The 21,695-nt window shown below is 68.7% G+C and overlaps 1 protein-coding gene across 3 annotated transcripts; it reads left to right on the plus strand.

Annotated features, from left to right (window-relative positions):
• Positions 1-2,561: 2,561 nt before the first annotated feature.
• On the plus strand, positions 2,562-21,132 carry LOC142419677 (signal transducer and activator of transcription 5B). 3 transcript variants are annotated; one of them, XM_075522882.1, is made up of 19 exons: positions 2,562-2,698; positions 15,189-15,326; positions 15,474-15,630; positions 15,715-15,804; positions 16,009-16,183; positions 16,259-16,389; positions 16,465-16,616; positions 16,699-16,854; positions 16,955-17,134; positions 17,306-17,393; positions 17,567-17,689; positions 17,871-17,963; positions 18,106-18,312; positions 18,782-18,876; positions 18,946-19,076; positions 19,783-19,953; positions 20,162-20,213; positions 20,639-20,746; positions 20,819-21,132. In XM_075522882.1, exons 2-19 carry the CDS (start codon positions 15,199-15,201, stop codon positions 20,943-20,945), a joined length of 2,364 nt encoding a protein of 787 aa, XP_075378997.1. In that variant the 5' UTR covers positions 2,562-2,698; positions 15,189-15,198; the 3' UTR covers positions 20,946-21,132. The 3 variants fall into 3 exon arrangements, with proteins under 3 accessions (XP_075378997.1, XP_075378999.1, XP_075378998.1); XM_075522884.1 differs by having other exon boundaries at positions 19,783-19,938; XM_075522883.1 differs by lacking the exon at positions 2,562-2,698 and adding an exon at positions 10,646-10,792.
• Positions 21,133-21,695: the final 563 nt, after the last annotated feature.

The following is a 21,695-nucleotide window of genomic DNA, read 5'->3' on the forward strand; positions in this document are numbered from 1 at the left end:
CTGGAGGAGGGCTGTTTGGGGGTGTCAGTCTGGGCAGCAGAGGCCCGAGGGCCGTGGCACCCCGGGCAGGCTGTGGCTTTGCCGGCTGGACAAGGGTCCCTGGGCATCCTGCCATGTTCCTGTGGTGGGTTTCGGGGCTCACAGCGCTGTCCCCTGGGTTCACTTCCCCGCCAGCCAGCTCCCACGGCTGCACGCTCCCGAAGGAAAGAGGAGGACTTTAATACAAAAGCAATAGGTACAAAAAATGGAGAGGTGAGAACCTGGGGCTGTGCTCTTACATAATTGCCGAGCGATTTGCAATTGCCAGCGCGTTAACTGTGCCGAGAACGAACCTGTCCCAGCACTGGCACCCGAGGAAGGAGAGCTGAGCCCCTCTCTCCCGGCTTCCCAGGGCTGGCGCTGGGTGCTCGCCGGCCTTGGGCAGGGTCACCCACGCTTCTCCCAGACCAGAGCAGGACGGCGCCGTGCGCCCGCTGAATTTCCCTCCAGAGTTTTTTCAGGCCGCAGAAGATTAACTGGTAACGAAAGTGAAAGCCCAGGAGATCCCATGCGGCTGGCGACAGCGCTCAAGCAGAAATGAGCACACCCAGTATTGCTTCCTGCCCAGCCGCCTCTCCTTGCCGCCGCGCAGCAGCCACCCGCTGCCCGGGGTGCCCCGTCACCCGGGGTGCCCCATCGCCCTGAGGTGCCAGTGCTGCGTGGGAGGTGTTTGGCGTGGGTCGGCAGCTGTGCAAGAGCCCCGTGGGTTTTCTCATGGCCGCTGCCACCTTTCCCTGTTTGGGGGATGCCAGAGGTCCAGGTAGCGCCCTGGTTCTCCTTACAGCTCGTGGGGGATGTGGCAGCTTGGGAGAGGGAGATGCGCTGGTGCCCGTTCCCCTGCCTTCGCTCCCAGCATCCTCACCCCGTCGGCGCACGAGGCTGCGGCAGCACCGGGGACCCAGCCGCAGCGCAAACCCCGGCCATGCACGCAGCCTCACGGTGTCAGCCCGGGGCCTGCAGCGGGAGAGGGCATCCGCATGCAAACAGGGGAGCTGAGCTCGTTTCACGTGGAGGGCCCGGTGCAGCCACTGGCCAGAGGGAGCGCGAGGCACCCCCAGCCACGTGTGCGGCTGCCTGGTACCACGGCGGTGAGGGAGAAGGACACCGGGATCCGGGGAACCCCGATCAGGCACATGTGGGGAGCCCAGGCCTGGCACAGCAGGTGCTTCGCCAGAGCTGGCAAACCCCAAGGACCGTGCGACGCCGGGCTGGCGCTCCCATCCTGCGACAGCCCCCGTCCTCGGCTGCGGTACCGCCCGAATCCTGCCAGGGCCAGCGGCCCGGGGCTACGCGCTGGTGTCGATGTACCTGCTCGAGCGGCTGCTGCACCGTGCGGGCACCTGCAGGGATTAAGGAAACCTGACGGGACTCTGTCGCCGGGAGGTGGCTCGTGGCTGCTACGCTCATCCCTGCCGGTCTCTCGCCTTTTGGATGACTCCTGTCCCCGGAGGCTCCTTGCCCTGGGAGCTGCTCGGGCTGGCAGGGTCCCACTTTCCCCGACTTTGCCTGGTGGCCTCCCCCTGCACCCCCGGGCTGGGCAGCACCGCCGCCCCCGCAGCGTGGGAGCCTTTCCCTGCGAGCCCAGCCCGAGCCGCTGGAGCAGCCCTGGCACCGTGCCCCTCGTGCCAGGTGTCCCCCGTGTGCCCGTGGCTGAGTAGCCAGAAGGGAGGAAGCCTGCGGAGCCGGAGGGAGCCAGGGCTGTGGCGTTACTCATCCTGCCCTTGACGGGATGGGATTTCCTTTCTCTCCTCGTGCTCCCATGCAAACCCCGGCAGGGCCCACACGGCTCCCATGGGAAACTTGTTCTCCCTGGGCGCAGGAGCCCGTGCAGCCTCTGCTCCGAGAGGTTCAGGGCGAGCGGGAGGCAGCCGAGGCCCGCCGGCAGCGCAGCATAAAGAAACCATTAAGAAATATTAATAGGTGCAACGGGCAGCGTTTGCACCGTCGCCGCGGCCCAGCGGCTGTCGGGGATGTGCCGCAGAGGGGCCGGCCAGCACGCGGCAGGGTGGGTGGGCGACTGGGGTGGCTGCGGGGGAAAAGCCCGTCCCGCGGGCAGGGATGGCGGCGAGGGGCAAATGGCCAGAGCGCCGGGGGACCGGGCAGGATGTGTGAGAAAGGAGAGGTGCGGACGGGGGTCCCGGTGCCCGTGGGGGCTCCCGGCCGTGCTTGGTGCAGGGGACCTGACCCCGGTGCCGATGCCCGGTGCTGCGGCGGGCTCCCCCCACGGCCAGCGCTGGTGTTGGAGCGGATCCCCACGGTGCGAGGGCCCCGTGCCGGTGCCCGGTGCCGGTGCTGGCTCCTGCCGCTGCCAGCGCCCGGTACCGGTTTGGGCACCCCCGTGCCCAGCCCCAACACCCGGCGCCGCTTCCCCAGTACCCGGTGCCAAACTCCGGTGCCGGTTCGTGCCCCGCCGTAGCCGGTGCGGAAGCCTGCGACCGCCTCGGGCTCCGCCCGTGCCCGGCGGCCGGTGCCGTTACCCGGTGCCGGTGCCGGTGGCGCGGCGGGGGCGGGCGGGGGGCGGCGCCGCGGGGGGGCGGTGCCGCGCGGGCCGGGCCGGGCCGGGCGGCGGCGGCGGCGGCCGGAGGGGGCAGAGCGGCGGCGGAGCCGAGCGCCGAGAGCCGCCGGAGCAGCGGAGCCGCAGCCGCCGCCGCGGCCGCAGGTAGGGGCGGGCGCGGGGCCGCCATCGCCGTCGGGGCCGGGGCCGGGCCCGGGCCCGGGCCGGGGCCGCGGCCGCTTTCGCTTTCCGCGGCCGTAGCCGGGCGGGGGGGGCGGCGGGGCCGGGGGCACCTGCGGCGGGGGCGCGGGGCTCGGGGCGCGCCTCGCCTCGCCGCCCCCCGCCCGTCGGCGAATGTTTCGGGTGTTTCGTAACTCCCGGCCGGGCGCAGCTCCTCGGCGGGGCCGGGCGCGGGGCGCTGCGGTGGCGGTGGCGCCGGCCGGGCCCGCGGCCTGGCTGCGGGCGGAGGGGCCGGGCAGGGGCGCGGGCAGCGAGCGGGGCCGCCCACCGGCGCGGCGCGCCCGGGGGGGGGGGGGCGGGCGGACTTTGCGCGGCCGCTGCGCGGGCCGGGGCGGGCGGCGGGGCCGTCCCGGTGCCCGGGGCCGCGGCGCATCCCGGGGCGGGGGCGCTCGTCGCCCGGCGGAGCGGGGCCGGTTCCCGCCGCCGCCGCCGCCGCCCCGGGCCGGGCCCTGCCTGAGCGGCGGCGCGGGGGCAGCGCCGAAAGTGGCGCCGGGCGTCCCGGCGCGGGGGGTCCGGCCCCGAGCCCCGGCCCCGGGCGGGCGAGGGTCCCGCCGCGGTTGGCGCGCCGGATCGGGGCGGCAACGGCGGGAGCGGGGGTCCCGCTCTCCGGCGGTGGGACGCGCGGCTCCGCGCTGCCGGGCAGAGCGGGAGGCGGATGGAAAACGTTGCCCCGTGCGAGGCGGGAGCGGTGACACCCTGGGGGACTGCAGCGCCCGGTGCCCTTTCCCCCAGCTCGTGCGGCGGCCGGGGCGCGCAGCCCGGTGACCGCGAGCCCGGGGGAGCGGCAGCCGCCTGTCCGGCGGGGTACGGGAGCTGTCAGGGCTCTGCGCCCAGCCGGCCGCCCCGCCGGCCTCGCACCGGGCCGGGCTCCCGGCAGCTCTCGCCATGACGCCAAGCGGCTCCGGGTCTCCGGTGCCCAGGTCGCGTCGGCAGCGGGGTGCAGGCGCCGGCGCTGCCGAGGGCTCCCCGGCTCTGCCTCCGCCTGAACTGCTGACGGCGGTAACGCCTCCGATGTCGGCTGCAGCGCGGAGCTGGGGCCGTTGGCTCGCGTGAATTCGTGGTGAGGCTTGGCAGGAGCCCGTGTGCCCCGCTGTGCTCAGGGGAGCCCCGTGGCAGAGGACGGGGGACAGGCAGTGACGACAAGCGATTCGTTCGCGGTGGTTGGGGTGCGTTGCTGAGGGGTGCAGGGCACGGCGCTGCTGTGGCGGGACCGCAGTGCAGGGCCACGTGGCTCACCCGTGGCAGGAACATGGCACACGAAGTCCCCGCGGCGTGGGTCACCTTGTTGCAGCAGGACATTCCTGGCCCTGCGCTGGCTCACCCCGCCAGCTGCCTGCGGCCAGGCCCATGTCCCCGGCGGCGCTCGTGGCTGCAGCCGGAGCTGTGCGAGCCCTGGCAGCCGGTGTGGGGTGGTCTGGAGAGCCTGTCCACCACCGCGGGCACCAGGGAACCAGCCCTGCGCTGTGGGAACTTTGTTCCCCCTCATCCCCGAGCCCCGACTTCAGGAGGAAGGCTCTGTGCCTGTTGCAGGGAGCGCAGCCCTGCGCTGGCACGGGAGGGCTGGCTGCCGTTGCGATGCTCTCTTGGTGGCGATTTCGAGCCGAGGTTTGCCATCGTGCTTTGATGTGTTTGCACCAGCACGGCGATCCCGCGCTGGAGGGAGGTTTGCTTGGGGCCCAGCACCGAGCGTGGCTCTGCCCTGTCTGTGTGGCTCCGGTGAGGGGGAGGCGTCGGAGGTGTCGGAGACTCCCAGACTGCTGCAGCAAGCCTAGGTGCTCCCAAAGCCGTCAGGATCGCAGCCCGACCTGATATGTCTCCCAGGTCCCCCGAGGTGCTGGACGTGAGGAAGGAGACCGTCTCCTTGGGTTTTATAACCGACTCTGGAGAGCAGGGCTTGTCCCTGGGGCCGCGGAGGGCCGTGCCGTGCTGTGCCGTGCCACTCGTGCAGCCATGTGGAGGGAGGAGCTCCGGTGCAGGTTGAGAGGTGCCAACAGCCCGTGGCCGGGGACACAGGAGAGCCGGGCTGGGAATGGGGTGTGACGGGCGGCTGTCACCCACTCTGCATTTCACGGCACTTTGACAGTGTCCTCCTTTGGGGGGTGTTTGCCCCCGCTGGCTTTGGTGCTCCCGCCTTGTCCTGAGGCCGGTGCTTCGGGGCAGGACAAGGAATGCTGGCAGCGGTGCTGGGGATGGAGAACTGCAGCCGGGGATGCTCAGTGCAGGGTGGCACAGAGCCTCTGGAGGGACCTTCCCCTCTCGCTGCAGGGGAAGTGCTGACTCCAAAGCGGCTGTGAGGTCTTCGCCGTGGGGTTTCCCAGCTCTCTCTCAAGTGATAGCAAAACCCAGATACTCTGCTTGCGAAAAATCCCTGCTCCTTGTACTCCTCCACGGCGTGGGTGGTGGGGCGGCGAGTGGTGACTGTGCTGTGCTGAGTACAGTAAAGCAGCCCCATCAGCTGGGAAATGACTTTCTGGTTTGCAAGGAATTACTGTAAGCCGGGCTGCGCTCGACAGGCTTCACAGCAACCCTGGGGAGCTGGCAGGAGCCCAGGCACGGCAGGATGGCAGCGGGGTTGAGCAGGACCTCCCTGCCATCGGCATCCCCTGGGTGCCTGCTTCTGCCTGGCGCGGCCGCAGCGGCTGCCCGCTTCCCACCGCGCGGCTGCGGGTGCTGCCCTGGGAGCAGCCTCCGCGTTACGGGGCCGAACGCACCGCGGGGGAGCCAGCGCAGGGCTGCGTCTGTTGGGGGACAGAGGCAGGGGCTCGCTGGTCCCTGCCTCGCCAGGACGGGTCGGGGCTCGGCTCCACGGCCTGGGAGGCTGTGCTGGCTGCTGGCTCTGGGGCTCCAGCATGCTCCGGGAGAAGTAGCCTCGACAGCTGTAATGTTTCTGTGGCATGCCTTTCCTTTCATGGGGTGTCTATTTTGCAACCCCCAAGTGTTTTGATCCCAGGAGGAAGGGGGGGTGTGTTTACCCTGGCACCACGTGGCCGCTGCAGGATCCAAGCGGTGCTGGGCATGCCTGAATTTTACATGCAGCAACAGTTCTAGCAACATCTGCTGGCTGATAAAAGGTAGGCTGCCGTGAACCGCTTCTCCTGCCGCGTTGGGAAATGTCGAGGGGGAGGCACACATGCGAACACGGCTTCCTGGCCGATAGGGCTGAGCTGACTTGCTGATAAAGCAGAATCCACCCATCTAGCTGCACCAGAGGGGCTGGAGTGCTGGCTGCTCGCAGGCGGGCGCACTTCATGCCCTGCGTTTCCCCCAGTGCCAGCTCCTGCTTTCCACCAAGCCCGGGAGCGATGTGCTGCCGGACGGCTTCTCGCTGGGCTCGGGTGGCCACGGTGGTATAGCCGAACCGTAACATGGTCACAACTTGCTCCCTGTTCAAACAGTCACTGGTGAGTTTTGCAATCTCCATTTTCGCTGCAACTTTGTGTCTTCCTGTTGTTGTGAGATGTAAATGCTGGTTTATAGCACAGCTCTGCCAGGGAGGGAATTGGGGAAAAGGCTGGTGCTGGGGCAGAGCTCGAAGAGCTGGCGCGGCGTCGGCACGGCCCCAGCTGCCGAGCGACTGAGTGCTGGGTGCGTGTTCTGTCCGGCTTTTTGTCCGTCTCACTTGATGGCTGTCTGCAAAGCTTTTAGCAGAGAAAGAGGCAGCTCTCACTGGCGGTGTATCCGAGTCCCTCGCACCGGCTAAAACAGCTGTAAAATGATCTCTGTCCTATTTGGTGGTGTTAACATGCGGCCCTGGCGCTTTTGGGCTGCAGCTCTGGGTGGCACGGCTGCCCTGGCCCGGCACGCTCCGTTTATAACCCCATTAGTCACCTCAGCCTTTTGGAAATGCTTAGGTGGGGAGCTCACGGTGCAGCCCGGAGCCCAGGGCTCTGCTCTGCCCCGGCACCGTCAGTGGCTGCTGCTGCTCCTGGGGCTGCGGAGCGTGTCCTGGGGCGAGGAAAGCCGAAACCCAGCTCTCCCACCTGGACGCATTTGTGTGCATTGGGGATGAATGCTGGGTTTAACCCTGGCCAGGTTTGACTGTGAGGTTTACCTATTCTGAATGAGATTTTTGTTGCAGAAACCATTGGTGTTTTGGCTTTTTATTCCCATTCCGACTAGCCCCCCCTTCCTGCCAGCATCCCTGGGTGTCTGCGTGCCCCCTCTTCTGAAGGCAAGGCTTTACCATCCCTCCTTCTGTGCCGCTGACCCGGTGCGAGAGCATCTCCCTGTGCGGAGCTGCTGCGGCTGCTGGGGCACGAACCCCGGTGCCTGGCGGCTGCGAATGGGGCAGAGCACGGTGGGGGTGTGGGGGCTGCTCCGGGAGGACCTGCCTGTCCCGCGCCTCGACTGCTCTTAGTGCCTGGCAGCACAGGGCTTGGGCCCTGCCTGCCCCTGCCCTGCCTGCCCGCTGCGGCGGAGGCTGTGATGCCCGGGAGCAGTTTTCCCGTTGACCAGACACGTCACTGGGCTGTCGGCCCGCGCCGGCAGGAGCCCGGCGCTGTGCCACGGTGTGCTGCCTGAGCCTGCCCTCGGGCAGGGACAGCGGGGTGCTGCAGGCTGGGACGTCTGCGAGGGCTGGCGAGCATTTTCCCAGACACCACGTAGGCTCCTCGCCGGCTGCTGTTGGCGGTGGGTGCAGAGCAGCACCCAGCATCCCCCATGGCCTGAGCGTCTTCGTGTGCAGCCGGGTGCTTGCAGCCCGTGTTTGGTGTTTGCCCTCCGGAGGACGAGGGTGTGAGGGTTTGCCCGCCCAACCGCGGCTGCGTGATGGGTACTGCACGTACCCTGCGCTGTCTCACAGCGTGGTCGGTGCCTCTTCCCCGGGCAGGGTGGTCGGGCAGGGCAGCGGGTGCCCTCGGTGTGCTGGCATCCCTCTGCCTGTCCCTGCTCACCTGCCGTCCTTGTCCTGCCCCAGCCCCCCAGGTGCCTGTGCCGTGTCGCGCGGGCTGGCCTGATCCCGTGGGACGGCCGTGCCGGTGGCGGGGGAGGCTCCTGCACCGTCTCCCCTGCCCCGCCGAGAGCACCAGCGCGGCATCGGCTGGAGGGGATGGATGCGGCCGGAGCAGCGCGGCCAGTGCCTGCGCTGCCCGCGTCTCCTCCAGCCCGCCTGGGTCCTGCTCTGCCAATCCAGCCTCGCCGGCGACTGGATTAGTGCGATTGTGTGCGCTCGACGGAGCATGGCAGATAAAATGAAATTCTGTCTCCAGACCCCAATCGGGACTAATTCGACACTGAAATGAGCTTAATCCTCTGGTCCTTCTGACCAGCCCATCTCTCCTGGGCTGGTGCTGGTCTGAGCAGGGATTAGCAATGATCCTGGGGCCGCGCCGGAGGTGGCCTCGGTGCTGGGGGCTGGGGTGGGACCCGTGGGACCCAGGGCGTCTGCGGGGTCCCTGGGAGGTGGCTGTTCTGCTTGGCTGCTTTGTTGGAAGGGGCAACACAAGGATTTACTGGCTGGTGGGGCTGCAGGGGCTTCTCCCTTGTCCCAGATCTGCCTGGCCCGTTCCTAAGCCTGATGCTGCCGCCCCATCCTTGGGGGGGTCGCTGGGATCCTGTCGCCTCCCTGCCCTTCCCCAGGGCGTGTCTGGGGTGATGCCTCTTCCCTCCTGGGATGGAGGACGAGGACCCGAGCTGGACCCTCCCCGCCGCACTGGAGCGGGTGCGAGGGCGGCGTGCAAGTCCCTGGGGGCCGCCCCTCCTGCAGGCAGATGCTTCACCCTCAGCGTGGCGTTGCAGGGGGTTGGGGTCGCTCGTTATTATTGTGGAGGAAAAATACCTTCATCAAGCGCCCTGGCACGTGGCGGCTGCGCGTCCCCTCCCGGGCGAGGGCCAGTGCCTGCCCGGAGCCGGGATGCTATGGTGGGCAGTGGCTCCGCACCCACCCTGGGATCCCCCCACCGAGGCCGGGGGAAAGCCCCAGGACCCTGAGGCGCTGGAGCTGGCAGCTCCCTGCCACGCCAGCCCTGCAGCCAGTTAATTCGGCTGCTTGGCCCCAGGGAGCCGGGAGCAATTAAAGCTCTGCCCAGGCCACTCTAATCCTGTCTGTGGGCTTACGGCGGGGGTAGCACCGGCACTGGTGGGGATTGGGCTCCCCGTGGCGGATGTCCCGCAAGATCCACGCTGGATTCGTGCCTGTGGGGGCCGGGTGGGCGCTCAGCTCTGCCGATGTGGCTGTGCGGTGTATCCTGCCCACCAGCGCTTGGCTCCTGCTCCAGCACTGGCTGCCTGCATCTGTCTGGGTGGGCAGGCTGCCTGCACCGCGCTGCCGTGCTCCGCTCGGTCCCCGGCCCCCCCGGCACCCAGACAGGCCCCCGTTGTTCCTGAGCGGCCGCAGCCGCCAGCCCAGCCCGCACGGGGTCCGGCACAGCCAGCTCGTTGTGCCGGGGCCAGGCGGGTGGTCCTGGGCACCTGGTGCCCCATACGGTGAGGCAGGCTCGCCTCGCCGGGGCGACCCCGAGGGATGGGGCTGGCCCTCCTCCGTGCGCGGTGGCGAGCTCGGCCGGGGGGGTGGCAGCGTAGCCATGGCCCCCCTGCTCTGCCGTGGGGACCCAGGTCCTGCCGGTGCCGGTCCTGCTCCGTGCTCAGTATTTGAGGGAATCCCGCCGGTGCCGGGGCAGCGCCTGTATCTGGGTGCGGCTGCACCGGGGCAATTTTCTCTCTAGGTCCCAGCCCCTGGATTCGAGGGATTTTGCTGGGATTTCATTGGGTATTTTGGTGGTTTTGATTTGACGCAGGTTTCTGGGCCTCTGTGGTTGGAAGGGAAAATCTGAAGAGGGGAGAAAAACCGTTCCCGAGGGCGGCAAATGCCAGCGGGCAGGTACAGCCCCAGGCCTGTGGCGTGAGCCGAGCTGCAGGCAGCCCCCGGCTCTGAGGCCCCCCTGGCGCTTGTGCGGCAGCGCCGGTCCCCGGCTGGGGCATCTCCACCTGCGTGCGGGGCCGGTTTCTCCCTGAGCAGCGTCAGGCTGCGCGTGGGGTTTCCTTGTTCCTGTAACAGTGCGAGTTCCCCATTTTCAGCTCCCAAAGCTGCTGGGAAGCCCGGCTGGTCCCGGCACTGCCAGTCTGGGCTCTGCCTGCCAGCTGCAGGGCCCGTCGCCTCTGCCCTCGGCGGGGCACGTTGTGTTTCCAGAGCTAGTCGTGCCTCTTCCGTGAGTCCTGCGGCTCCCGGCCACGCTCGCCTGACCCCGGCAGTTTCGAGTGTGGGCTGAGGACTCTGGTGGGCTGGGGCAGTCGGCTGCCACCGGGGCAAAACCGTTGGCTGCTGCTGTGCTTCTGAGGGAGACAAACAAAACCCATCAAAGCACCAAGCTTCTAGAAGGAGCTCGCCTCCTGCGCCGGGCGGGCGCTGCTGCCTCCCAGCCGAAAGCTGGAAACCACAGGCAGGCGTGAAACGGGCGAGCTGCCCTGTTCCCAGCACCACAGCCCTCCGCGCTGGCTTCCCCGGTGCCCACCAGCCCCAGCCAGCAGCTCCAGGCGCGGCCAGGGGGTCTGGGGGCTGCTCACCGGCACCCGGTGTTCCCGGTGCAGGCTCTGCCCCCGTGCTGTGTGCTGGGGGGTGTGAGCGGAGCCGGGGGGTGCAGGTGAGTCCGTCCCATCTCCCCCCATGCTGAGCTCCTGCATCGGTCCCTGGGGTCCCGTTCCCGGCTACCGGCCGCCCGTGGGGGCTCGGGGGGCTCAGCCCCGCTGACCCGCGGGGGGGCAGAGGCTGTGCCCGGCCCTGGCACCAGGGAGGAGTGCGGGGCTGAGCGTGGCGGGGGTGCCGGTCCCGCTCCTTCAGCGGGCACCACGCACGCAACAGTGGCGAGGAAGCTGCCGGCAGCCCGGGGCTGGCTGCCCTGTGCAGGCAGCTGACATTTTGGAAGGAAATAGCTGCTCTCCGCTCCTTCCTGTAGCACGCAGCCTGCGAAACGGCTGCCCCGGGAGCCCGGCTGTGCTGGCAGCGCCTGCCTGGAGCCGCGGCCGGGCTGCCCCGGGGCCGGGACGCCGGAGCGGTGCGTGGGGCAGAGCGGTGCCCGACCCTGGGTGAGTGCAGCTGCGGGACGGGGCACCCCGTGCCGGGGCTGCGGTTCCTGTGCCCCGGAGGGGCCGGGAACCTCGCTGAGCCCCGGGGCTCTGCTGGCCCCGCCAAGCCCGCGCGTGGGGGAGCCCCCAGCTGAGGCGGCCCCGGGGCGGGTGCGGAGCCCCCTGTGCCCCCCAGCTGTGGGGCAGGACGTGGCGCACCGCGGCGCTCGCTGCCTGCGGCCGGCAGGCCCACGGGCGAGGGCGAGGGGGGCCGAGCTGGGGGAGCCCTCGGCAGGGGTCCGGCTGAGGGGGGCCGCTGGGCTGCGCGGGGGCTGCAGCCGCTCCCCTGGGCTGAGCTGCTGCGGGCGGGGGGGGGGGGGGGTGTGAGCCGTGGCGGGCGGGGGTGGGAGTCCGTGTCTGGGGAACCGGAGCCCTTCTGCCTGCCGAGCGGCTGCCGGCACCGCTGTCGCCAGGGCCTGGCTGGGGGCCGGATCCTGCCCCGGAGGGAGCCTGCTTGGGGCTGCCCTCGGGGGACGCAGGAGCGGCACCGGCCGGGGCAGGACCGGAGCCCCCGGGCGGCGCTGGCCGTGAGGCGGGCAGGCTCCGGCCCCGCGGCCGCGAGCGAGGCCGGCTCTGACCTGGAAGCGATCGTGGGCTCCCGGAGGTGCCGAGAAACCACGTGTCCGCGTGTTTACCGGGGTGGGAGGCGGCGGTGGCGGCGGGCGCGGGGCCGCTGCTGCCGGAGCCCAGCACCGGGGCGAGCGCCGTGCCCCTGCCCGGGGAGGACGCGGCTCCGGAGAGCCCCGGGCCGGGGGAGCACCGGGCAAAGGGCAGTGCGGGAGCCGTGGTGGCGGAGGGGCTGTGCGGGGCAGGCGTGCGGGAGCGGGGGGAGCGGGGGGGTTATGGCCGGAGCCCTCTGCCGCGGCCCCCCGGCCTGGCCCGAGAGCCGGGGCGCAGGACCGGGCAAGGGGCTGCGGTCAGGGGCCGTGCCGGCACCGGGGCAGGGCTGGCCTGCCCGCAGGGAGGTCCCCGGGGTGGCTGTGCGCGGCGAGCACCCTGCGAGCGTCCGCGGCGGTGCGGGCGCCGGCCCCTGGGTGGGCGCTGCCCGTGGTTGGGCCTTGCCATGCCCGCGGCATGTGGGAAGGTGCTGCCGCCGGCCTCGCCCCGTGAGGCGTTTCCCTCCTTTTTTCTGCCCGCGGACGCGCGCTGGCTTGCTCTGGCTTTCCAGCAGCTCGTGACCCGGCGCTGTTGCCAGCCCGCTGCTGCGGCCGGGAGGTGCCGCCGCTCCTGCCCCCGGGGCTGCCGCTGCGGCCGGGGCCCGTTCCCGGGGTGGTCACATCGGGTCCCCTGGCTGTCCCTGGCCCCAGCGGTGCTGCCGGCCTCTCCCTGCCCGTCCTCTCCTCTGCCACTGCCTCTGGCCCTCTGAGAGCCCCTTTTGGGTGGGTTTCACCCATTGTGCGGCCAGTTTGGCGGTGCCTCCCCATCGGCAGCGGGGAGCGGGGCTGTCGGATGCAGAAGCAACGACCGCCAGTGTATCCCCTCTGCGCCGCCCCTGCCAGCTCTGTCCCTGCAGGCCTCCATGGCACTTGTCCTACCTCCGGGAAGCTGCCACGTGCGCCGCTTCGCAGGCGATAAGTCACCGGTGAGCGTGTTGCTGTGGCTTGTTGAGTTGCTGCTGGTTAACCAAGCTGCGGTAATGGGTGGGTTAAGCTTGCTGCCAGCAAGTAAATGCAAAGTAGCTTAAACCACTGCAATTATCTGTCTCTTGCAGTTGTTTGAGCGCGTGTGTGGCCGGCGGCTGCAGCATGGCTGACCCGTGGCAACGCGTGATGCTGCAGCAGCGCTGCCCATCCCTGCTGGGGTGCGGGAGCCGCGGCGAGTGCCGTGGCTGGTGGGCTGGGGATGGCGCTGGGGTGGGTAAACGCCGGTGGGCTGGAGCGGGCCCTGGCTGCCTGACCCTGGAGAGGTTTCCTGAGCCAGGTGGCTGCAGGGCTGGGGCGATGCACGGGCAGGGGGAGCACGAGGAGGGAGCCGGTCCCTGGGCGTGGGCGTGAAACCGTCCCAAGGCTCTAAGGAGGTCCCTGTGAGCCCTCGCCCGGGGCAGCCGGGGGTGCTGCTGAGGAGTGTGGGCATGGGCATGGGCATGGACCAAGCCAGGGCACTGGCTGCCAGCAGCCAGCCGGGCGCAGGAGAGCGGGGCTGCCTGGAAATGCCAGCGACTCCAGCTGCATGGTGGGACCGTGCTGCGGTACCTCTTGCTGAAGCAGAGCTGTTGCCCTAGCCTTGCTGGGTCTCGTGGCTGGAAAGCCTCATTTGCTCATGGCAGGCGGCACTGGTGACTCATGCCAGGGTGCTCAGGGCACCCTGCGGATCTTGGGGAGGTTTGGTTTGTCAGTCCATGGGTGAGACACGGAAGACAAAAATGAGGTGCTTGGAGAAAGGCCCACTGTTGCATGGGTGATACCCATGGAGGTCATGTCCAAGCCTGGCATGAGTGGTTTTTTGGGGTGTGCTTATCTGCCGGGGTGGCACGGCCCCAGGGACAGCCCTGCCGTCAGTCGGGGCACGCGCTGGGTGAGCCATGCCACCATCGGCCGCTGCACGGTCCCCTTGTAAAGGCTGTCGTGATGCCGGCTCGCCTTCCGCTGGGCGCCCCAGCAGCGATGCTCGTGCTCCTGCTTCCAGGACGGTGCTGGCCGAACACAGCGTCTGCTGGCTCACCGCAGCAGCAGCCTGAGACTCGTTGCTTAACAACACGCTGGAGTGGAATAGGAAGTGTTTTGTCACCGCGAGATGGGAAGAGATCACCATTTTCTCAATAGGCAGGGAAGCGTTTGTTTGCTCTGTGTCCGTGCAGACATCCCCGCTGCTCCCGGAACTTTGGCCATTTGTGGCACGGTGGCACTGGCGCGGCCGTGGCTGCTCTCCTCAGCTCTGCCGGGGCAGCGGTTCTCACCGATGCCCCTTATCAAGTGTCCGCAATTTCTAACTGCCAGCGCACGTCCTGCTGTCGGCCATCCTGCCTTCCCTTCCCCTCCTCGCCTACATTTTTATGCCTCCCCAGGCCCCTCCTTGCCAGTAGGATTTCCAACTCGGCGATTTCTGTGAATGTGGAAACGTTCCTCCCTTTTCATAGGGGAAAAATTCATTTTTAGCCAACTCTCGGTTATTGTTCCTCTTCCTGTGTAGGAGGCGGGTGCGCAGGGCTCGGGCTCTGGCCATGGCTGCTGCTCTCGCTGCCGCTGTTGCCCCCCGGTGTGCTCCCCTGCCCGCGGGACGGCACCGGCTGCTTTTGGAGCCCCTCGTCCTCCGGGTGTTTCTGAGGCTGTAGAAAGTGCTTCGGGGAGGGAGGGAGGCGCAGCCCCTGCCGGCGCTGTCCCCCGCTCCCTCTGCTTGTCACCAGCCGGTGCAGTAACTGGATCCCGTCCTGGCCACACGGCCTTGGGACGCAGCCCGAGGCCTCGCGCCCCTGCCCGGCACCTCCACACGATACTAAATCCCGGGTGGTTTGGGTGTGAGCGTGTGTAAATGCTATTTATTGCTGCATCCTTGGCTTGGAAGGGCCGCAAGCCCCCCAGGCCCTCCTTCGTCGCTCGTCATCGCATCGCCCTCAAAGACTCCACCGCCAGGTTGTTTTTCCAGGCCCCACCAAGCTGCAGATATAACCGCGGCAGGGGACGCTCTGGCTTTTTATAGGTGCCGTCCCTGGCCGTCCTTTCTCCCTGCCTGCCACAGCTGCCCCGTGTGAGTCGGGGTGCCGGAGCTGCGTGGCGGGTGGGATTTGGCAGCGCTCCTGCGCGGAGCCAGAGCCGCCCCAAAACTTGCTCTGAGAAGTTCCGCGCTCCGGCTGGTGTCTCCCCTGCAGCGCTGGTGCGCGGGGCATGCTGCGGCTGCGGGACCCGGGACCCACCGGGGGCTGCGGTGCTGCACGGGCCCTCGGGGACGGGGCTGCTCCTGCCAGCCCGCCTGCCAGCAGGGCCAGGGTGTGGGCAGGCGCCAGGGCGAGCGCAGGGGGGGCCTCGGCTCTGCGTCACGCTGGATTTCTCGCCAGCTCTCCTCCCGGCCCCGTTTCCTCATTTGCGTGGCCAGCGATGGCTGTGATCCCGCGGCGCAGCAAGGGGAAATGATTACCATGTGGAGAGGCAGCGCAGGGGCGCGTTCATGGCCCCGGACAGCCCCAGGGCTCTCCCTAGAAAAGAGGGGGGGACACGGAGCCGGGGTCCCCTTCGGCACACCCCTTCCTTTGGCCACTGGAGGCGACTCCGGCAGCACCGGAGAACCTGGAGGAACCTGCGAAGGGCTTCGAGAACCCGGAGGCTCCCGCAGAGGGCTTGCCGGGGCGGCCGAGGCCGGACCCCCACCCGTGGCGCAGCACCCGGATGGCCGTGGTGACCTGACGAGCCCATCTCCCTGGCAGGTGGTGAGCCATGGCAGTGTGGATCCAGGCGCAGCAGCTCCAGGGCGAAGCCCTGCGGCAGATGCAGGCGCTCTACGGGCAGCACTTTCCCATCGAGGTGCGGCACTACCTGTCGCAGTGGATCGAGAGCCAGGCATGGTAGGTCAGCGGGGTCCCCGTCCCCGTGGGGGGTGCTGGGCTTGGCAGCACCTGCCCCGGTGTGCCGGCAGGTCCCCGCCTCTGCCGGGGAGCCCCCGTGCGGGGCCGCGGCTGCCCTGACGCCACCGCTCTGCTCCGCGCACGCAGGGACTCCATCGACCTCGACAACCCCCAGGAGAACGTGAAGGCAACGCAGCTGCTGGAGGGGCTGATCCAGGAGCTGCAGAAGAAGGCGGACCACCAAGTGGGCGAAGACGGCTTCCTGCTGAAGATCAAGCTGGGGCACTACGCCACGCAGCTGCAGGCGAGCGGGGGGCCGTGGGTGGGGGCTGCGGGGCTGGGGGGTGTCCCTGCCCCGTGCCCGGCTCAGGCTGCGCTCTCCCTGCAGAACACGTATGACCGGTGCCCCATGGAGCTGGTGCGCTGCATCCGGCACATCCTCTACCACGAGCAGCGGCTGGTGCGGGAGGCGAACAACGTGAGTGGGGGCCACGGGGCGTCTGCATCGTGGGGGGCGAGGGAAGGGGTCCCACAGGATGGGGGGGACGCTCGGGGTCTCCAGCACGGGGGTCGTGGGAGCAGCCCTGAGGCAGGGGGTGCTCTGGGTCCCCGCTGCCCCCGGCACCCAGGGGGTGGGGAGAGTCCCCCTTGCCATGCTGAGTGCTCCCCACGCCCCATGCAGAGCCCCTCGCCGGCCGGCTCCCTGGTGGACGCCATGTCCCAGAAGCACCTGCAGATCAACCAGACCTTCGAGGAGCTGCGGCTCATCACGCAGGACTCGGAGAACGAGCTCAAGAAGCTGCAGCAGACGCAGGAGTACTTCATCATCCAGTACCAGGAGAACATGCGCCTCCAAGGTGGGTGGGGGGGCAGAGGGTGACAGAGCCAGGGGGCTGGCGGTGCCGGCCCTAACGCCGCGCCCCGTCCCCCAGCCCAGTTCTCCCAGCTCTCCCAGCTGGGCCCCCAGGAGCGCCTGTCGCGGGAGACGACGCTGCAGCAGAAGAAGGCGTCGCTGGAGGCCTGGCTGCACCGGGAGGCCCAGACACTACAGCAGTACCGCGTGGTGAGTGCTGCCGCCCCGGCCCCGTGCCAGCTGTGCCGCCGTCCCTGCAGCCCGTAACGCCGTCCCGCCTCGCAGGACCTGGCCGAGAAGCACCAGAAGACGCTGCAGCTGCTGCGCAAGCAGCAAACGACCATCCTGGACGACGAGCTGATCCAGTGGAAGCGTCGGCAGCAGCTGGCGGGGAACGGGGGCCCCCCCGAGGGTACCCTGGACGTGCTGCAGACCTGGTGGGTGCTGGTGCCGGCCACGCCCAGCAGGGTGGGACAGGGTGCTGAGCCCCGGCGCGGTGCTGAGCCCCACTCCCCCCAGGTGTGAGAAGCTGGCAGAGATCATCTGGCAGAACCGGCAGCAGATCCGCCGGGCTGAGCACTTGTGCCAGCAGCTGCCGATCCCGGGCCCAGTGGAGGAGATGCTGTCAGAGCTGAACGGCACCATCACCGACATCATCTCCGCCCTGGTGACCAGGTAGAGGTGGGGGCCCGGCTCAGCTGAGGCACCCAGCAGGGTGAGGGGGCTGGGTTGGGGCTGCTCGGCCTGCCTGCCCCTGATCCCCGTGCCCCCCCAGCACCTTCATCATCGAGAAGCAGCCTCCCCAGGTGCTGAAGACACAGACCAAGTTTGCGGCCACCGTGCGGCTCCTGGTGGGGGGGAAGCTGAACGTGCACATGAACCCCCCCCAGGTGAAGGCCACCATCATCAGCGAGCAGCAAGCCAAGGCCCTGCTGAAGAACGAGAGCACCCGCAAGTAATGCCTGGGGGGCTGTGCTGTGCTGCAGGGGGGGACGGAGCTGCAGCGGGGTCTGGGGCCGCCGAGGCAGCGGGGAGCAGGACCTGGAGCTGGGGGGGGGGGAGCTGCACCTCGCATGGGCTCCAGTCGCCCTGCTGATCCCCCTGACCCTGCGCCTTCCCGCGGCAGCGAGAGCAGCGGGGAGATCCTCAACAACTGCTGCGTGATGGAGTATCACCAGGCCACGGGGACGCTCAGCGCCCACTTCCGCAACATGGTGAGTGCTGCTGGCTCCCCTCTCCCGATGCTCGCACCCGCCTTCCCGTCCCCTCGTGTCCCCCTGTGTTCACCCCTCGTGTCGCCATCTGTGTTGCATCCCCCCTGTGTTCTCCCTGGTGTCCCCCCATGTCCCCATCTGTCCCCCTGGGCTCACCCCTTGCGTCCCTGCAGTCCCTGAAGCGGATCAAGCGCTCGGACCGCCGCGGGGCTGAGTCAGTGACAGAGGAGAAGTTCACCATCCTCTTTGAGTCGCAGTTCAGCGTTGGTGGCAACGAGCTGGTCTTCCAGGTGAAGGTAAAGCCACCAGCCACGTCCCCTCTGCAGGGCCTGGGTGAGCCACGGGCACCGTGCCCACGGGTGTGGGGCTGGGCTGGAGCCACAGGGTGCCCGTGCAGGCTGGGGTGGCTCAGGGGTGCCCATGGGCGATGCTCCCGTGGTGCCCCATGGCCCATCCTGGTCCTCCTCCTCCCGGCAGACGCTGTCCCTGCCTGTGGTGGTGATCGTGCATGGGAGCCAGGACAACAATGCCACGGCCACCGTGCTCTGGGACAACGCCTTCGCCGAGCCCGTGAGTGCCAGCGCCATGGCGGGGCAGGACAGGCTCCACCCGTCCCCGGGGAGCTGCGGGAGTTGGGCTCGGTCTCCTGGCGGGGACGTGCCGGGAGGCGGCAGGCGGAGCTCGGTGCTGACCCTGCTCTGTGTCCCCCCAGGGCCGCGTGCCCTTCGCCGTGCCCGACAAGGTGCAGTGGCCGCAGCTCTGCGAGGCACTCAACATGAAGTTCAAGGCGGAGGTGCAGAGCAGCCGCGGGTTGACCAAGGAGAACTTGGTGTTCCTGGCGCAGAAGCTCTTCAACAGCACCAGCTCCCACCTGGAGGACTACAGCAGCACCACAGTGTCCTGGTCCCAGTTCAACCGGGTGAGCGGGCTGGGCTCTGTGCCAGGCTCTGTACCGGGAGAGCCGCCGAGCCCCAGGGTCCCGCTGCGCTGTGGGACAGGGGCTTTGCTGCGCCTGCGGTACCAGTGCTCGTGCCGGGGGGCTGGATGATGGGGCACGTCCCTCCCAAGGAGCGGTTTCTTGCTGGAGTGTGGTGCAAAACCAAGATGGCTGTCAGCCGCAGCAAGACAGGAGGCGATGCCTTCCTCGTTTGGAGGGACGCGGGGTGCTGCAGGGTCCGCAGACGGGGTCTGCATCCTCGGGGAGGCGTTGCTGGTGCTCCCCCGGGGCTGTGCCGCCTGGCCGGGCTGACCTGCGCCTGGTTTGGCGGCGCCGGAGGCTCCCGCAGCCCAGGTCCCCGGGTCTCTGCCGCTGCACCAAACGCTTGTGCTGTTTAACGGCAGCTATGAGGCTGGAGCCAGGAGCGCTCATTTTCTGGGGATTTCAACAGGAAAACCTGCCCGGGAGGAATTACACCTTCTGGCAGTGGTTTGACGGGGTCATGGAGGTGCTGAAGAAGCATCTGAAGCCGCACTGGAACGACGGGTAAGAGCCGCCCTGCCCCGTGCTGCCTGGCCCCTGCCCGCCCGGCCCTGACGCCCGCGCTCTGCCTAGGGCCATCCTGGGCTTCGTCAACAAGCAGCAGGCGCATGACCTGCTCATCAACAAGCCTGACGGGACCTTCCTGCTGCGGTTCAGTGACTCGGAGATCGGCGGCATCACCATCGCGTGGAAGTTCGACTCCTGTGAGTATGCGCTGGGAGCCGGCAGCCCCCGGCCCCGCTGTCCCTGGCCCCCGCCTGGGACTCCGGCCACCTCGTGCTTGTGTGGCTGGTGCTGCTCCTCCAGCACCTCCTGTGTCTCGGCTGGGCACCAGCACCGGCACTGCCGTGGCTGGGCATGCAGGAGCCTTCCTCAGGAAAGGGGCGAGCGCAGGAGCCTGCGGGAACGCCTTGGCTGCCCTGTGCAGCCGTGGCCATGTCCAGCCCGAGCGCTGGCGTTGGCGGGGAGGAGGGACTGGGCTAAACCGTCCGACCCAGCCACGGCATCTTACTCGTGGCTGTATAGAACGCAGCGACTCCGTGGTGCTTCCTGGTGCAAGGGGTTTGCACGGGTTGCCTGACCCCGTGCAGCAAGTCTGCTCATTACTGTTCTTCGCGAGAGTGTCCTTCGGAGGCTCGTGGCTGAGGAACACCGCAAAGCCCCGTGGAGCACCCCGCAGCCGGGGGGTCCTGCCCTCTGTGTGCCGGGACGAGGACAGACCTGCCTCGAGTTCACTGTGCCTCCTGGCTGATCCTGTTTTCTGGCAACTTGCGTTTTGTCCTTAAATGTTGCCGGGGGAGGGATGCAGCACGGGAAATGCTGTCTGATGTTCAACGTGATCTCGCAGCCCAGGGCTGGGAGCTGCCGGTGGCTCTGGGCTTCACCATGGTCCCTGCTCTTGTCTTCCAGCCGAGAGGATGTTCTGGAACCTGATGCCTTTCACCACCAGGGACTTCTCCATCCGCTCCCTGGCCGACCGCCTCGGGGACCTCAGTTACCTCATCTACGTGTTCCCTGACCGGCCCAAGGACGAGGTCTTCTCCAAGTACTACACGCCGGTTCTCTGTGAGTCCACGCCAGGTAGCGCTGCCCCTTCACCCCGTGCGCGTCCCTCTCCTTCGTGCATCCGACCGGGGTGGAGCTGGGGCTCACAGCAACCCTCTGCCCCGGGGCCGCATCCAGCCCCGCGGGGGCTCTGCAGCCGGCCGTGCGTGAGCCCCCAGCCCTGCCGCAGGCTTGCAGCATGTGCCGGCAGCCCAGGCCCTTAGCACTGCCTTCTCTCCTCTAGCTAAAGCCGTGGATGGATACGTGAAGCCACAGATCAAGCAAGTGGTGCCAGAGTAAGTCTGACCCTGAACACAGCTCCTGGGCAGTCCCACGGGATCATCCCCGGCAAGCGGCTGGGGCGGCCGGCAGCCCAGGGTACCTCTGCTCTCGGGCCCTGGCACCACCAACGGCCACGTCGGTGCTGAGCTGGTGCTGGGGGCCGAGGGGCACGGGCCCGGGGCCGAGGCAGGGCTGTGCGTTCCCTGGGAAAGCGGATGCCTCCCCCCGCCATGCCGCTCCCCTCGCCGTGCTGCCGCTCGGGGCTGGGGACCCTGCAGGTTGTCACTGCTTGTGGGTGTGGGGTTTGGGTCCCCTGCCGGCACCGTGCCAGCCTCGGGAGATGCCGGTCGGAGGCGGTGGGAATTCCTGGGGTGCAACTTTATCCTGGGGGAGCCCATCCCGTCCCATGCCACCACTCATGAGCCCCCTGTCCCCACAGGTTTGTCAGTGCATCAGGCGATTCTGCCCCTGGAGGGGCCACCTACATGGACCAGGCTCCCTCACCCGCCGTCTGCTCCCAGCCCCATTACAACATGTACACCCAGAAGTACGTATCGCATCCCCTGTCCCCGTCCCGCCGTGGCCGGTCCCCCCCCACCTCACCCCCTGCATCCCGCAGCCCTGACGCTGTGCTGGACCCCGAGGGTGACTTCGACCTGGACGACACCATGGACGTGGCGAGGCACGTGGAGGAGCTGCTGCGGCGTCCCATGGACAGTCAGTGGATCCCCCACGCCCAGTCATGACGGGCGGGAGCCCGGCCCCCCGTCCTCGGCCGCGGTGCTGCGGGGACTGTGCTGTGTTCGTGTCTCTGTGCTGGGGGGGCGGCGGGTGGGCCCTGCCCCGGAGATTTGCTCTGTGCTGCCCCGAAACGCAGGCTGGCGTCCGGCTCTTTGGTGTTTATGCCCTTGTATAAACGGCAGCGGATTTGTCGCATGGTTTTCCTGTATGTTCCTTTTAAGAGGCCCAGCTTCGGCTTTCTGCTTCTGCAAGCACCGGCCCTGGAGCCGCCCTGCTCCCTGCCGAGGGGCTGCTCGGGGCAGGGGCCGGCGTCCGGCCTCGGGTTCGCTTTCGCAGTCGTCACTAAGAACGTACGTGTCGCCTTCTTCTTCTACCCTGTGGCTCCGTTCCCAGGGGGTGCGTGGGCGCACCAGACTCTGGCGTGGGGTGGAGGGGGGGTCGGCTGGGGCTCCCCCCAGCCTGTGCTGGCGCTCTGCAGCGGCGGGGTCCCCTCCTGGACCTCGTCTCCTCCTCTGGCCCCCCAAGGATGCGGGAGCCCCTTCGGCTCCCGGCCTCGCATCCCCCTCCGGAGTTGGTGCAGCGTGAGGGAGGCAGAGTGCGAGGGCACCCAGTGAGGGCAGTCGGGCAGTGCGGGCGGTGTGGGGGGAGCGGAGCCCTCTGCCTCCCCCCCCGTCTCCCATCACCCTGGCCGAGAAGCTCAGCATGTTATTTTTCTACCACAGAGTAAATAAAGCACGGAATATTTTTGTAACACA

The sequence above is a fragment of the Mycteria americana genome, chromosome 22, assembly GCF_035582795.1.
Source record: "Mycteria americana isolate JAX WOST 10 ecotype Jacksonville Zoo and Gardens chromosome 22, USCA_MyAme_1.0, whole genome shotgun sequence".
Taxonomy (NCBI): Eukaryota; Metazoa; Chordata; class Aves; order Ciconiiformes; family Ciconiidae; genus Mycteria; species Mycteria americana.

What these genes read in the sequence shown, in the direction of transcription:
- LOC142419677 (XM_075522882.1), top strand. Translation starts at nt 15,199, where the DNA reads ATGGCAGTGTGGATCCAGGCGCAGCAGCTCCAGGGCGAAGCCCTGCGG. An exon ending in CTGGACGTGCTGCAGACCTG is followed by an intron (nt 16,617 to 16,698) that starts GTGGGTGCTGGT and finishes CACTCCCCCCAG; the next exon opens with GTGTGAGAAGCTGGCAGAGA. An exon ending in TACAACATGTACACCCAGAA is followed by an intron (nt 20,747 to 20,818) that starts GTACGTATCGCA and finishes TGCATCCCGCAG; the next exon opens with CCCTGACGCTGTGCTGGACC.